The sequence below is a fragment of the Rhincodon typus genome, chromosome 23, assembly GCF_021869965.1.
Source record: "Rhincodon typus isolate 14 chromosome 23, sRhiTyp1.1, whole genome shotgun sequence".
NCBI lineage: Eukaryota > Metazoa > Chordata > Chondrichthyes > Orectolobiformes > Rhincodontidae > Rhincodon > Rhincodon typus.
In genome coordinates this window covers 41,028,389-41,044,284 of record NC_063354.1, presented here as the reverse complement: position 1 = coordinate 41,044,284, position 15,896 = coordinate 41,028,389, and the positions used below count along the sequence as shown (strand labels likewise).

The 15,896-nt window shown below is 43.4% G+C and overlaps 1 protein-coding gene across 4 annotated transcripts in view; it reads right to left on the bottom strand.

Annotated features, from left to right (window-relative positions):
- The window catches only part of LOC109915688 (COP1-interactive protein 1-like), a 343,206-nt gene that overhangs the window by 118,837 nt on the left and 208,473 nt on the right, over positions 1-15,896 (bottom strand). For all 4 annotated transcript variants that reach the window (XM_048610817.1, XM_048610815.1, XM_048610818.1 and 1 more), the window contains exon 8: positions 4,567-4,693. In XM_048610817.1, coding sequence (XP_048466774.1) covers positions 4,567-4,693 — 127 coding nt within the window. The remainder of the gene's footprint in view (positions 1-4,566; positions 4,694-15,896) is intronic.

Sequence of the window (15,896 nt, the reverse complement as noted above, 5' to 3'; positions counted from 1 at the left end):
CTAGTCCACCATTCAATTGGACCGTGGCTGATCTGATATTCTTTACGTTCACTTTCCTACCTTTTCCACTTAACCCCGACTCCCCTACTGATCAAGTGTCTGTCTGCTCGCCATCTGTCTATCTCAGCCTTAAATATACACAAGGACTCTGCCCCCACAGTGCTCTGCGGCAAGGAGCTCCAAAAACCCGCAACTCTCAAATTAATTCCTCCTTGTCTGTCTTACGTCGGTTTGCCCCTTTATTCTGAGATTTTCCCCATTAGTCCGAGATGAGAGAGCAAGCCAAATGTCACGTTTTCCAAAAGATCATGAAGCTTTGGCAAGAAATTACACCTCTGGCAACGAGTGGGTACCAGCCATCACTGTAGAATAGACTGAACCAGAGTCCGACACCATACAATGAGAAACAACATGGAATGGAGAAGACATGCAGATCAATTGCTCGCAACCAGTACAAATATGCAACAGAAACATTAATTGAACATCTACAAATAACTGTGCCAAAAACAGCCCCAGATAACATTGGAATAGAGCATCTGAAGGAGATAGTAACCTCGTAGAGGATGCCAGGACATTGTGTGAATGGTAAGTCAATTTGTATGCAAGTTGGACTACAATACAATGCAGTATCATATCAAATAACTGTTCATAATATCTTTAAAATTAATATTAATAGGGGATCTTGTTCGTTAGTATGAGTGCTCGTCAGCCAGAGAACCCTTGAATATATTGTGAATGTTTTCATCGCAGGAACCTCTGATGTAAAGGGTGGAAAGGATGTTGTGTATTAATTCAAACATAGAGGACTGTCACTTTAAGAGTCTGATATGTGACTAATAATGACATTATTGACCATTTTGAACAGTACACAGCTTAGCCTAACCTTGCCTGTACAGTAAATATCTCCATAATAACGATCCTCCTATTAACATTTTGGCCTCCTGGTCCTTCTTTTAATTTAACAGAGGATATACCCTCTGGTCCTAGACTCTCACAAAAGGAAAAAGCCACCTCTTAAATAGCTTGTCAGGGTAGATCCTAAGAATCCTCTATGTATCAAAAGGTCTCCTCTCTTCATCTAAACTCAAGTACAAGCCCAATCTACTCCTTATAAAGAAAATCCCTCCATACCCAAAACTGAATCCATTGAACCTTCCCATTACTGCCTCCAATGCCAGTATACATTTCCTAAGATAAGGGAAACAAAATTATTTACAGAATTCCAAGCGCTGTCTGACTAATGACTTGCATAGTTTTAATAAGATCCCTGTATTTTTGTACTCCATTCTCTGTGAATTGAGACCAACAGTTCATTCATCTTCCCTATTACACAACGAATTTGGCCACTAACTTTTGTGATCAATGCACCATTAATATGATATTAACTTTTTCAATTTATTCAACCGATTTCAAATTTTGCAGTTGTCCTGGTGGGATTCAAGTCCCACAGCCCAAATCATATCCCTGGATTACTAATCTGGTAACATAGCCACTATGATGCCATACCCATAAACTATCAGAATACAGTATATGAGTAACTTAAGACATATACTTGGGAGGACAGAGGCAATTTTGAATATGATCGCCAAACTCTTTGGAGTTTTCCTTGTGCCACATTTGCTGTGGAGTAATTAGACTGGATTGATTTTTATATTTTTATAATTCGTCAACAACCTTGTTATCATGTGAATAGAATACTTGCTAATGGCCAGCATGGACACAGTGGGCTGAAGGGTCTTTTTCTGTATTTGAAAGTTATGATTCCATGGACAAAGGAGCTGAACTCCAGCGGTGAAGGTGAGAGTGACTTTCCTTGACATCAAGACAGCATTCAAGCGAGTTATGGCATCACAGAGCTCAGAGAACTGGTGTCAAGGGAACGGAGGAGAAAATTCTCCGCTGGTTGCAGTCACATAGCACAAGAAAGACAGTCAAGATTGTTGGAGGTCGGTCATCATAGCCCCAGGACATCACTGCATGAGTTTCTGAAGGCAATGTCCTAGGCCTAGCCACCTTTCCATCACAAGGTCAGAAATGGGATGTTCACTGACGATTGTGAAACATTCAACAACACCACAATTCCTCAGATACTGATATCCAGACAACACTGAAACATGGACTGATTAGTGGTGAGTAACATTCCTGTCACACAAGTGCCAGGCACTGACCAACTCCAACAAAACGGAATCTAACCATCATCCCTTGACATTCAATGGCATTACATTCACTGAAACCTGCATTAACAACATTCTGAGAGTTACCATAGACCAGAAACTGAGTTGAATTAGCCATGTAAATTCTGTGTTTATCAAGGCAAGCCAGAGGCTAGGAGTTCTGCAGCATGTAACTTATGTCCTGCTTCCGCAGTGCCCATACACCAACTACATGGCACAAGTCAGCAACGTGACGGAATATCTCAACTTATTTGGATGAATGCAGCTCCAAAAACACTCAAGAAACCATACATCATCCATGTCAAAGTAACCTGCTTGAGTAGAACCCCATCCACCACTTTCAACATTCACTCCCTTCACCATTCTAGCAGCAGTAGTGTGTACTATTTAAAAAATATAGCGCAGTAACTCAGAGATCTTCAAAACTATGTTCCAAATGCATGACCTCTGCCTATCCAGAAGGACAAAGGGCAGCTGATGCCTGGGATCACTACCACCGGCAAGTTTTCTCCATGTCACACACCACCCTGATTTGGAACTATATTACCTTTCCTTTGTCAACATTCTAGAACTCCCTAAATATTACTGTGGATGTCCCTACACCCTAGGGATGTAGTGATTCAAAAAGGTAGCACATCATTTTCTCCAGGGCAATTAGGGATGGGCAATAAATTCTGGCTACCAAATACCCATAGCCCATAAGTGAATGAAAAACATCCTTCCGAAAATGTGAACAGAATTGGATGTAATACTCTAACTGAAGCCAAATTGATGTTTTATAAAGGTTCAATATAACCTATGCCCGTGAAGTCTATCATTAGTCTCTTCATCATGCGCAATACTTCATGTTTATGCCATATGCAAATTTTGAAATTGTGACCTGCACAGCCAAATTTAGCTCACTAATATAGCTCAAGAAAAGCAGTGGTTCAAGTACTGACCCACAGGGAAACTCATTGAATGCCTTCCTCTAGACCAGAATGAAGCATTCACTAGTACCTGTAAACAATACACTGCTGTGAAAATTAGCTTAATCTGTAAAAGAGAAAGAATTTGGAGCTGAATATATGTAAATTCTGCCTTCAAAAATAAATAGCAGCCCCAGTTGGGAGTTGCAAGTACTGGTTTTCACAAATCTTTGAATGTAAAGTGGTTAATTTTTTCTAACCCCATCACCCCCATGGGTACTTGGATTATGTAACACCTATGACAACATCACGTTATCTATTGTAGTGCTAACTACTTGCAATTATGGTAAGCCTTAAACTGTGAGCAATGTTATGACCCATTCTCTTAAAGCATAAATACAATTACCTCATCTATTACTTTAATCAGAACATTAATCAATTTACAACAAACATTGAGCATTTTCGCAGAAACATTGTCCTTTCCGGCTAACAGTGTGGAGCTGGAGGATCACAGCAGGCCAGGCATCAGAGGAGCAGGAAAGTTGATGTTTTGGGTTGGGACCCTTCTTCCGAAGACCCTAAGTTCCCGCTCCTCTGTTGCTGCCTGGCCTGCTGTGCTCCTCCAGCTCCACACTCATCTCAGAGTCCAACATTAGCAGTTCTTACTATCGCCTTTCCGGGCTGCTTCTTTACAGTACTACATCAGCTAGACATGTTTCTTTCCTAGAGAACAGACAGAAAAGTTCAAAAAAAAAAACAAGGACCGATAGCTTTTGAAAATCCATCAAGCAACAATTGTTAAAATTATGAGAAGTACAATATGAAATGCAAATATTGTGACATATTAATGCACCCATAAATAGATTAGAGGAAATGATGGTTTATGTCGTACCTACAGCTGAAATTTAATCACTTTGTCCCTTTTTTTTAAAATTCCACATTTAGTTTAGTCTAACTCAGTCTGGTACATTAGTGGCACCTAACTTATTTTATGTAATAAAGTCTAGGATAAATCGATTTAAGACACAACAGAATACAACATGTTGCTTTTCAGTTAAAATCTAGTTTATTCCTGGTGCTGTCTGTGCTAGAGTTGGATGCTGTGTCCGTTGTATTTAAATCTAACTGCAACATTCTACTAGCTTTTGTCAGTGCTGTAGATAATCTTCACTGCTGAATTACAGCCCTTTATTAATTGATCCTTAAATCATTATTCCATAGAAAAGACTGAGCTTTTTACCATAGCATGCACATTCACATTAACTTTTGCTAATCATTTCAATTTGACATTGCATTAAATCAAAAGGAAAATCAAGCAGCCAATCAATGAGAAAAGAAAATAGAAGGATCATCCAATTCAGAACTTTTTTCATTTTAGGGTAACTGAGAAAGCTACCTTTCTCACTATTTGTTACTGACCTAATTGCTACTATTAATAGAGTAAGTAAACAAACATATGGAGCTACCTTCACTGTGCAACTTACCTCTATCCTTTGAACTTGCCGAGTTTCACTTCTCCCGGGTCGTGAATCACTGAGAGTTGTTTCATCAGCACCCATTCGATCAGCATCCAGCTCGAGCGCTTCTAATTTCTCTATCACAGTGGAACGCCTGCGAGATCAGATGTAAAAGCTATAAGCTCCAATTTGAAAATATTACTCCATAAATGCATCCCACAGTGTGTACCAGACATTACAAACAATAACAAAACAGCAGTTGCTGGAAAAGCTCAGGTCTGGCAGCATCTGTGAAGAAAAATCAGAGTTAATGTTTCGGAGCCAGTGAACCTTCTTCAGAACTGATTGTAGCTAGGAAATGTCAGGTTATATGTAGAAGATAGAATGGGGTGAGGGAGTAAGGAGTAAACAATAGGTGGGGTAAAGCCCAAAATCAGAGAAGAATAGGGCTGCACGGTGACACAGTAGTTAGCACAGGTGCCTCAGTGCCAGGGACACGGGTTCAATTCCACCCTCGGGTGACTGCCTGTGTGGATTTTGCACATTCTCCCCCATGTCTGCATGGGTTTCCTCCCACTGCCCAAAGATGTGCAGGCAAGGTGGATTGGCCATGCTAAATTGCCCGTGGTGTTCAGCGATGTGTCGATTTGGTGGATTATGCGGGATAGGTCTGGGTAGGATGCTCAGAGTTGGTGTGGACTTGTTGGGCCAAAACTACACTGTAGGGGATACGATGATGCTGATACTGACGAACAGTTGGACAGACAAAGGCGTTGATAACGATCTGGCTAGGAGGGTGGATAGCTGTTAATGGAGACTGTTAGTGGCTAACAATACGTACGTGTAATGGTAGGCTATGTGGCAACAAGGCCTGGTGTATGGGATAGGGGGCTAGGACATGAGAGAGTTCAAGGCCTAAAATTATTGAACTCGATATTATAGAGTCCAGAGAACTGCAGCGTCCACAAGTGTAAAACAAGGTTGTTCTTCCAGCTGGCACCAAGCTTCACTCAAACACTGCAGCAAGCCTGAGACAGATGTTGGCAAGAGAACAGGATTGTGTGTTAAAGTGGCAGGTAACTTGAAGCTCAGGGTCTGTTTTGTGGGCAGAAAGTATATGTTCTGTGAAGCAGTCACTGAGTCTACACTTTGTTTCCCCAGTGTACAGGAGACCACATTATGAGCAGTGAATGCAGTAGACTAGATTGTGTGAAGTGCAGGTAAAGTGCTACTTCACCTGGAAGTTATGTTTGCATCCTTGCATACTGGGGAAGGTGGTGTTACACCTTCGGCGGTGTGTGCGTGCGTGTGGTGTTGGGAGTGAAGGAAGAGTGGACCAGGTTGTGCCAGAATGAACAGTCCCTGTGGAAGGTGGACAAGGGAGGGGAGGGGAATGTGTCTAGTGGTGGCTGATGATCTTCTGGATGTGGTTGCTGGTGGGATAGTAGGCAAGGACAAAAGGGATCCCCTATCGCTGTTGTGGGAGGGAAAAGAAGGGGTGAGGCCAGAAGTGCGGGAGATGGGTTGGACCCAGTTGAGGGCCCGGTCGACAACGGTGCTGGGGAATCCTCGGTTGAGGAGGAAGGTGGACGTTGCAGAGGCTCCCTTGTCAAAGTTGGCCTCATCTGAACATATGTGATGGAGACGGAGGAACTGAGAGAATGGGATGGAGTCTTTACACGAAGCAGGGTGCAAGGATGTATGGTCCAGGCGGCTGTGGGACTCAGTAGGTTTATAGTGGATATCAGTGGCCAGTCTATCCCCAGAAATGGAAACAGAGATGTCGAGAAAGGGAAGGGAGGAGTGAGAGATAGATCAGGCAGACTGAGGGCAAGGTGGAAACTGGAAGCAAAATTAATGAACTTTTCCAATTCCGGATGACAGGGGCAAGCAGCACCTATGATATCATCGATATATCAGAGAAAGAGTTGTGGGTGGGGTCCGGAATAGGACTGGAACAAGGAATGTTCCACATACCCAATAAAGAGACAGACCTGAGGCCATGCAGGTACCCATGGCCACTCCTCTGACCTGATGAAAATGGGAGGAGTTAAAAGTGAAGTCGTTGAGGTGAGGACGAGCTTGGCCAAACGGAGGAGGGTAGTGGGTGGGGATGGTTCAGGCCTTTGCTCCAGAAAGAAGCAGAGAACCATGATACCATCCTGGAGGGAGGTGGACATATAATGGGATTACACGACCATTGTAGAGGTGGCGTCTACAGCCTACAAACTGGAAATTCTGAAATTGGTGTAAAGCATCAGAGGAATCACTTATGCACATGGGCAGGGACTGGACCAGGGGAGAAAAGACTGAACCAAGGTAGGAAGAGATGAGTTCTGTGGGACAGGAACAGGCTAAGCCAATGGGTCTGTTCAGGCAGTCCTGTTTGTGGATTTTTGGAAGGAGGTAGAAGCGAGCAGTGTGGGGTCGGGGGTTTATCAGCTTGGATGCAGTGAGGGGGTGATCACCGGATGAAATGAGGTCAGTTACCATGGCCTGATGTACCGTGATGGGGTCACGGTCCAGGAAGACGGGAGGAGGTATGAGAGCTGGCCAGTACGCCAGAATACAACAGCACCACAGTTATCGGCAGGCTTAATAACAAGGTCAGGGTTAGATCTAAGCATATGGAGTACAGTCAGTTCAGTGGGAGATAGGTTGAATTGGGGCGAGGGGTCAGAGAAATTGAAGCAACCAAGGTCACATTGACAGTTCTCAACTAACAGATCGAGTGAAGGTAAAAGGCCAGAGGGAGGGGTCCAGATGGAGGAAGAGTGCTGGAATTGGGCGAAGGGGTCAGAGACGGGGAGAGGACTGTTATCCAAAGAAATGGGCATGGAAGCGAAGACAGCGGAAAAAGAGATTAATGTTGCGTCATGCCCACATGGCCTACAGCTATGCCTGTCTCTTCGTGGAGTAAGTGGAAAATTCCTTGTTCTGGTCCTATTCTGACACCCACCCGCAACTCCTTCTCCGCTATAATCGATGACATCATCGCTGCTGCTTCCCCCTCTTGTCTGGAATTGGAAAAGTTCAATTTTGCTTCCAATTTCCACCATGCCCTCACTTTACTTGGTCTATCTCTAACTCCTCCCTTCCGTTCCTCGACATCTGTTTACATTTCTGGGGACAGACTGGCCATTAATATCCACTATAAACCCACTAACTCCCACAGCCACCTGGACCATACATCCTTGCATCCTGCTTCCTGCAAAGGCTCCATGCCATTCTCCCAGTTCCTCATTCTCCATCGCATACATTCAGATGAGGCCAACTTTGACACGGGAGCTTCCGAAATGTCCACCTTCTTCCTCAATCGAGGATTCCCCAGCACCATTGTCAACAGGGCCCTCAACTGGGTCAGACCCATCTCCCATAGTTCCACCCTCACCCCCTCTCTTCCCTCCCACAACAAGGACAAGGGGAACCCTATCGCTATCTACCATCCCACCAGCAACCACATCCAGAAGATCATCAGCCACCTCCAGTGAGATGCCACCACCAGACATATTCCCCTCCTTTGTCCGCCTCCCACAGGGATCGATCCCTCTGGGACACCCTGGTCCACTTTTCCTTCACTCCCAACAGTCCCTCACAGCATCTTCCCCTGCAACTGCCGAAAGTGTAACACCTGCCCATTTACTTCCTCCCTCCCCAGTATCCAAGGCCCCAAACATCTTCCGGGTGAAGGAGCATTTTACCTGTACGTTCCACAATCTAGTCAACTCCATTCACTGCTCACAACGTGGTCTCCTCTACATTGGGGAAACGAAGCATAGACTCTGATTGCTTCGCAGAACATCTATGCTCTGCTCACAAAAATGACCCGGAGCTTCCAGTTGCCTGTCACTTTAACACACCACCCTGTTTCCTGGGCAACACCTCTGTCTCAGGCTTGCTGCAGCGTTCCAGTGAAGCCCAGAGCAAGCTGGAAGAGTACCACCTTATTTTCTGCTTGGGGACCCTGCAGCCCTCCAGATTCAATATCGAGTTCAATAATTTTAGGGCCTGAATTCTCCCTTGTCCTAGGCCCCTGTCCCACGCACCAGGCCTTGTTGTCACACAGCCTGCTATTACACACTACTTATTGTTAGCTAATAACAGTCTCCATTAACAACTAATCACCCTCCTAGCCAGATCATTATCAACTCCTCTGTCTATCCAACTGTTCTTTTTCTTTGGGCTCTATCTCCACCTATCGCTTACTCCCTGCCCCCTTTCTTTTACATATAAACCCAAATTTTACTAGCTACCATCAATTCTAAGGCTCACCAGATCTGAAATGTTAACTGATTTTTCTTCAGATGCTGTCAGACTTGCTGAGCTTTTCCAGCAACTTCGGTTTTTGCTCCTGATTTACAGCATTTGCAGTTCTTTCGGTTTTTATTACAAGCAATAAACTTGACAACACAAAGTGTGACACAGTGATGGGCAAAAAAACCCACTATGTGTCTTGAGATAACAAGGTGTACAGCTGGATGACACAGCAGGCCAAGCAGCATCAGAGGAGCAGGAAAGCTGACGTTTCGGGTCTGGACCCTTCTTCAGAAATGGGGAGGGGAAGGAGATTCTGAAATATATAGGGAGAGGGGGAGGCGGATGGAAGATGGATAAAGGAGCAGATAGGTGGAGAGGAGACAGACAGGTCAAAGAGGCGGGGATGGAGCCAGTAAAGGGGAGTGTGGGTGGGGAGTGAGTGTGGGTGGGGAGTGTGGGTGGGGAGGTCAAGGAGGCGGGATGAGTCTGGTAGGTAGGAGATGGGGGTGGGGCTTCAGGTGGGAGGAACGGATAGGTGGGAGGAAGGACGGATAGGTTAGGGAGATGGAGACGAGCTGGGCCGATATTGGGATGCGGTCGGGGTTGGGGAGATTTTGAAGCTTGTGAAGTTCACATTGATACTATTGGGCTGCAGGGTTCCCAAGCGAAATATGAGGTGCTGTTCCTGCAACCTTCGGATGGCATCGTTGTGGCACTGGAGGCGGCCCAGGATGGACATGTCGTCCAAGGAGTGGGAGGGGGGGGCTGAAATGGTTCACGACTGGGAGGTGCAGTCGTTTGTTGCGAACAAAGCGTAGGTGTTCCACAAAGCTGTCTCCAAGCCTTCGCTTGGTTTCCCCCGATGTAGAGGAGACCACATCGGGAACAGCAGATACAGTATACCACATTAGCAAATGTGCAGGTGAACATCCGCTTGATGTGGAAGGTCTTCTTGGGGCCTGGGACGGAGGTTGGGGGGGTGCATAGGGGCAGGTGTAGCACTTCCTGTGGGGGGGGGGGGGGGACGGGGGGACAAGGGGGATTCTGTTTTGGTTGTTGTTGCGGGGAGGGGGTGTGAGGGATGAGTTGCGGGAAATGTGCGAGACACGGTCGAGGGTGTTTTCGACCACTGTGTAGGGGAGTTGCGGTCCTTGAAACACGATGACATCTTGGATTGCTTTGCGCCCCAGCGAAGTACATAAAGGGCCCTCAAAGATTGTTAAAGACTGTGGAACTGTTGAGCTGCAAGGAAATATCAAAAGCTTATGGAGGAAGACTTTAGGTTTCAGTTTATCTTGAGAGTTTTGAAACTTGAGAGGTCCTGTGAAGACCTCGGAATAAGTTGGCTATGGAGACTCGTGTTCCAGAGAATGGAAGGTTTCATAATGAACTAGGTTATGTTACAGTGAGGAGCTGGTGTTAGACCTAGACCAGGAGTGCTGGGATTAAACAATGAAACAAGGTTACTTAAAACTGGGTATAGTTAAACTCAGGTGTATAATAGCTCCACAGAGGCGGCACCTGTAGTTCCAGTCTAAACGTTGACATCACAAGTGACCTAAAATAGTGCAAGATAGAGGGACTCATGAGGGTATTAAGTGAGTAGTGGTGTTTTGGGTACCATACAAAAGCTGTTTTGTTTCTTTCCAATATATAAAGATATGTTTTGGAATTAATGGGACCATTCTGTTACTGTGTGTTTGAATAATGTTTGACTTATTGTAAGTGGATGGTTTGCTTTATTGTACTCTATCTTCATTTTTGTTAAAATAAACTTGCGTTTTATTGTTAAAGAAAAATCTGCAACATTGCATGTTCAACTTTTAGTAGGAGACTACTTAGTTAAAACAAAATGGAATATGATTCATAAAGCTAGGTTCTTCTCTGGGATCCCATTTGTTCAGTAATGACATCAGCTGGGACCATAACAGTGGTAAATCAAGCACGTGATGTGTACTAAGGCATATTTATTAGTTAGTCTAGGGTTTCAACCTCTGTGGGCTAAATTAAAAGACCTCAATCATGCAGCAGTACCTCAGTATTTCAGAATTTGGGAGGGTATAAAATAACCTGACATTTAAATGGTTTTATTTAAAAATACTTTATGTCAGACTGCAAGCACAGAAGCTAATTCATACAAGAAAGATCTTGCAAGTAGTGAGAAAAATGAACAGTTAGATCTGTCGTTTTGAAAGTTATTTTGGTGAGGGACATTGACCAAGACACAGAACTCGCTCTTTCTTGAAAATGGTCATGGTATTTTACATCTACCTAAGGAGGCAAATGTGGCATTCCCTGATGGATCACTTTAAAAGATGCCATCTAAAATAACACAGCAATTGCTCAAGAGATCAATGAAACATTAGCCTAGACTATCACATTAAGTACAGAGTATGCCATGAGCTTATAACACCCTGACTTGAAGCAGAGCTGGAAACATTTGGTTATAAAAGAGGTGAAGGCAAGGTAAGAAATAGGTCTCTTAGGGCTGTCATTATTGCTGGAGATATTTTCTAATCAACCCTTCCAGAGATGTTATTATACACCTCTGGAGAAGGTAGGACTTGAATCCAGGCATCCTGGCTCAGATGTAGGGACATGACCACTGCACCACAAGAGCCCCAGTAAATTCATCAGCTTCAGCTCGGAGTTAGAAGGCATACTTGCTGCACTGTTTGACTATGCTGTTGCTTTCAGAAGTTATTTTGGCTTTTTTTATATTGAGGTTTTAAGACGATAGGAGTAAGGCCTTGGAGGATTACTGTGCAGCGTGAAACATATTAACAACTGGAGAGACATCCGAGAGGAATACTGCATTATGGTGATGCTCATGGAGCATAATTTGTGACATTGATTAATGATTGCCGAGTGTTGCGGCTGGGACATAAACCTGCTTGGAGAGATCCAAGCATGGAGTGGCAGGAAATTTAGGCAAGTTTGAGAGGCAACAGCATTTTCAAGGGCTCGAGAGAAGATTATAGCTGGGTTTGCTAAATTAGAAATTGAAGAAGGCTGGCACAGGATGATGATGGTTTGAAAAAGGAGAAGTACAACACCAAACAAGAACAAATCATTTTCATGCTATTTGTTGCTGTCAGGATAGACACTGGAGCTCCAGATACAGCATGAATAAGCAACATCATTACAGAAAATAAACCTCAAAAATGACTGTGCTTTTGCAATACAGCAGAAATAGATGCCTAACATTTATGTTAGGAATTACTTTACATAGAATGCAACTCGATTATGCAATTCCATATTTAATTGATTTACTCTGATAATATTTTCCCAACATTCTCTACTGAATTCAAGGGAAAATAGTGACCTCAGGGCAGTCCCACGTCCTTTAAAAAGACTCTCTCTTTTCACATGCCCCATTTTCATGATCTTTTCTACACAAAAAAAAATCAAGCATTAGCAAATAGCCAACTAAAACTTAAATATCAGGGAACTACTCTCCAATCTTAAGAACACTTTTCAACAGAAAAAAACAGCACAAAGCTCTTTGAATAGAGAGAACTATTGTTGGTCACTCTGCTCATTGTACTTGGTTAACTCAATTCACTTTGAAATTTACAAACTGTAAACAATGGCAAACCTCTATGTAAGTGTCTTCAAAAAATGCTGATGGGAAGTAGGCTGATCAGCTGTTTAGCCTTGAACTATCTCGATGATGAGAAATAGAAATCAGTCAGAAAAGCAAAGACAACTGTATAAGAGACTCAGCACGTGCATCAACGGCCACAAACGCAGAAAGTACAGCAGAAGTTCAGATATTCTAGGTGGTGGTGGTGGGAGGGGGAAGGGTGATGTTGGAGAGAGGAAGTGAGGGAGCGAGAGGGGGAGGAATTGGGGGGGGGGGGGGGAAGACAGAGAGTGCAAGAGCGAGGAAAGGTAACATCATCATACTCTTCTTCAGAGTTCAATGGACTGCTTTGCTTGTGCTCAATCAGCCCCATTTCATAGAGCTTTAAAGATTTACAGCTTATTCTGGTCTGATTTGGAATGCAGAAACCTTTATTGGCTGAATTCTACGGCCATCAGACAATACGTCAACTATTTTCAGCTACCTGAATGCAAAAATTTCCATATCATGTCACTTACAGTTCACTGTACATAACAGATATTTAAATGTAGACATTCATCTCAGGTACCCTCTTCATTTGTTCATTAAATATAATATATACAAATAAATAGTGGCCAAGAAAAATTGCTTTATTACAGAAATCTGACTTTAAAGTACTGCCCCAATTAGAATTAGAATAAATCATTATCTACTGAGTAGATATTCCCATTCATACATTAGCTCCTGTTATAAGTTTGCACAGACAAGTGCACAATTGAGCTCTCAACCAATTTGTCCCGCAAATGTGAGATTGTAGTCTCTTCCCTGAATGCATCCAACAGTAATACTGAGACAAGCCATGTTTCTCATTGTTCCTGACACACACTACTTTCAAACTTCTTCAAAAACAAATACCCTTCTTGACTTATTTAGTAAAGACAGCATACCAGACAATGTTTCAAAATAGGATAGCACTCTTATCTATAGCCAAAGGGGTTTTATGATTGTAATAGTTACTCAAAACGATTTAACTTTTCAGAAGTAGTCTAATTATGCATGTCAACAAGGTGCAGGGCTGGATGAACACAGCAGGCCAAGCAGCAGGCCCGATGAAGGGTCTAGGCCCGAAACGTCAACCTCTCTGCTCCTATGATGCTGCTTGGCCTGCTGTGTTCATCCAGCCCTGCACCTTGTTGTCTCGGATTGTCCAGCATCTGCAGTTCCTACTATCTCTAATTATGCATGTCCCTTGACAACACATTTGTGCCTTGTTCCTTCCAATTCTATATATCGTCCACTTTGACATCTAGATACTTCAGTTTCTATTTTACTGTAATTAATGTATCGATATTGTAAACTTACAATCATTTGTACCAATGCCTTTTTCCTGTAATCCTCCACGCTATCTATAGAGACAATCATTTAATACCTCTTGATTGCCTCAATTGAACGTGTCCCCACTATATTGCCAGGCAGCGCATTTCAGACCATGACCATTCGCTGCGTAAAACAAAAATTTTTTTTTAAACAAAGCCTCATATTTGCTTTTTTTGCAAAACATTAAATCCATGGCCTCTTGTTCTCAATTCTCTTGAGTTTGAACAGTTTCTACCCATCTACTCTGTCCAGACCCCTTATGATTTTGAAAACTTCCATTAGATCTTAGCCTTCTCCCATCCAAGGAACACTTATTAACTTTTCCACTCTATCATCATAGTTGAAGCTTTTCACCCTGGAACCATTCTGACAAATCTCTTTTGCACCATCTCCAATGCATTCATTGCTACAAGTTGCTTTTACGTTTTCCCATTGATCTTTACATATTTTCTGCCCGATATATTTAAAACTGCACACGACAGATGTAGGCTCTTATTGCACTTTTCTCGATCAGTGGCAAAGTGGAGGGCCAGCTTCCATGTTCACTTTTCAAACAAGCTCTTTTAAGTTCATGGGGTACACGTGCAGACACACATTTTCATTCAGTAGGTGCACAATAACGACTTTAGTTGTAAACTACAGACGGTACCAGATTTTCTAACCCACTTCGGCAACAGCAGTGACATTCAAAAAAAGATATGAATAGATAGCAAACCTACACGGTCCAAGATGCAAAAGTTTATAAACCAATGATTGCACGGGACAAGCAGGTGGAAGATGGAGTAATATGGAAAAGTGTTCAATTATCCACTTCTGTTGGAAGGAGTGCAATAAAAGATTTTTTTTTTAATATAAATTATGGAAGGCTAGTAGATGTGTGGAGTTGGAGTGATTTGGAGGACATACAGAAATTACAGAGGTACAGATATGTAGACAGATTATGGAAAGATGTAGGAGCAACAGGATGGTGGTGGTGATGGGAGATTTTAATTTTCCCAACATTAAGTGAATCCCAGTCAATGTTAGGGGTTTAGATGGTGCAGAATTTGTAAGGAGCATCCAGGAGGGTTTTCTAGAGCAGTATGTAAATAGTCCAACTCGGGAAGGGACCATACTGGACCCGGTGTTGGGGAGTGAGCCCGGCCAGGTGGTTGAAGTTTCAGTAGGGGATTACTTTGGGAATAGTGATCACAATTCCGTAAGTTTTACAATACTCATTCACAAAGACGAGAGTGGTCCTAAAGGAAGAGTGCTAAACTGGGGAAAGGCCAACTACAGCAAAATTTGGCAGGAGCTGGGAATGTGGATTGGGAGCAGCTGTTTGAGCGTAAATCCACATTTGATATGTGGGAGGCTTTTAAAGAGAGGTTGATTAGAGTGCAGGACAGACATGTCCCTGTGAAAATGAGGGATAGAAAGGGCAAGATTAGGGAACCATGGATGACAGGTGAAATTGCGAGACAAGCAAAGAAGAAAAAGGAAGCATACATAAGGTCTAGGCAAGTGAAAACAGATGAAGCTTTGGAAGAATATCGGGAAAGTAGGACCAATCTGACACGAGGACCTGAGGGCTAAAAGGGGTCATGAAATATCTTTAGCAAACAGGGTTAAGGAAAATCCCAAAGCCTTTTATTCGTACGTAAGAAGCAAGAGGGTAACTAGAGAAAGGGTTGGTCCACTCAAGGACAAAGGAGGGAAGTTATGCGAGGAGTCAGATTCCTAACGAGTACTTTGCACCGGTATTCACCGAGGAGAGGGACATGACGGATGTTGAGGTTAGGGATAGATGTTTGATTACTCTAGGTCAAGTCAGCATGGCAGGGGGGCAGGGTGGGGGGAGAATGTTGGGTATTCTAAAAGGCATTAGGGTTGACAAGTCCCCAGGTCACTGAGGGAGGCAAGAGAGGAAATAGCTGGGGCCTTAACAGATATCTTTGCAGCATCCCTGAGCACGGGTGAGGTCCCGGAGAATTGCTAATGTTGTCCCCTTGTTTAAGAACTGTAGCAAGGATAATCCAGGTAATTATAGACCGGTGAGCCTGATGTCAGTGGTGAGGAAGCTGCTGAAGAAGATACTGAGGGATAGGATCTATTTACATTTGGAAGAAAATGGCCTTATTAGCGATAGGCAGCATGGTTTTGTGCAGGGAAGGTCACG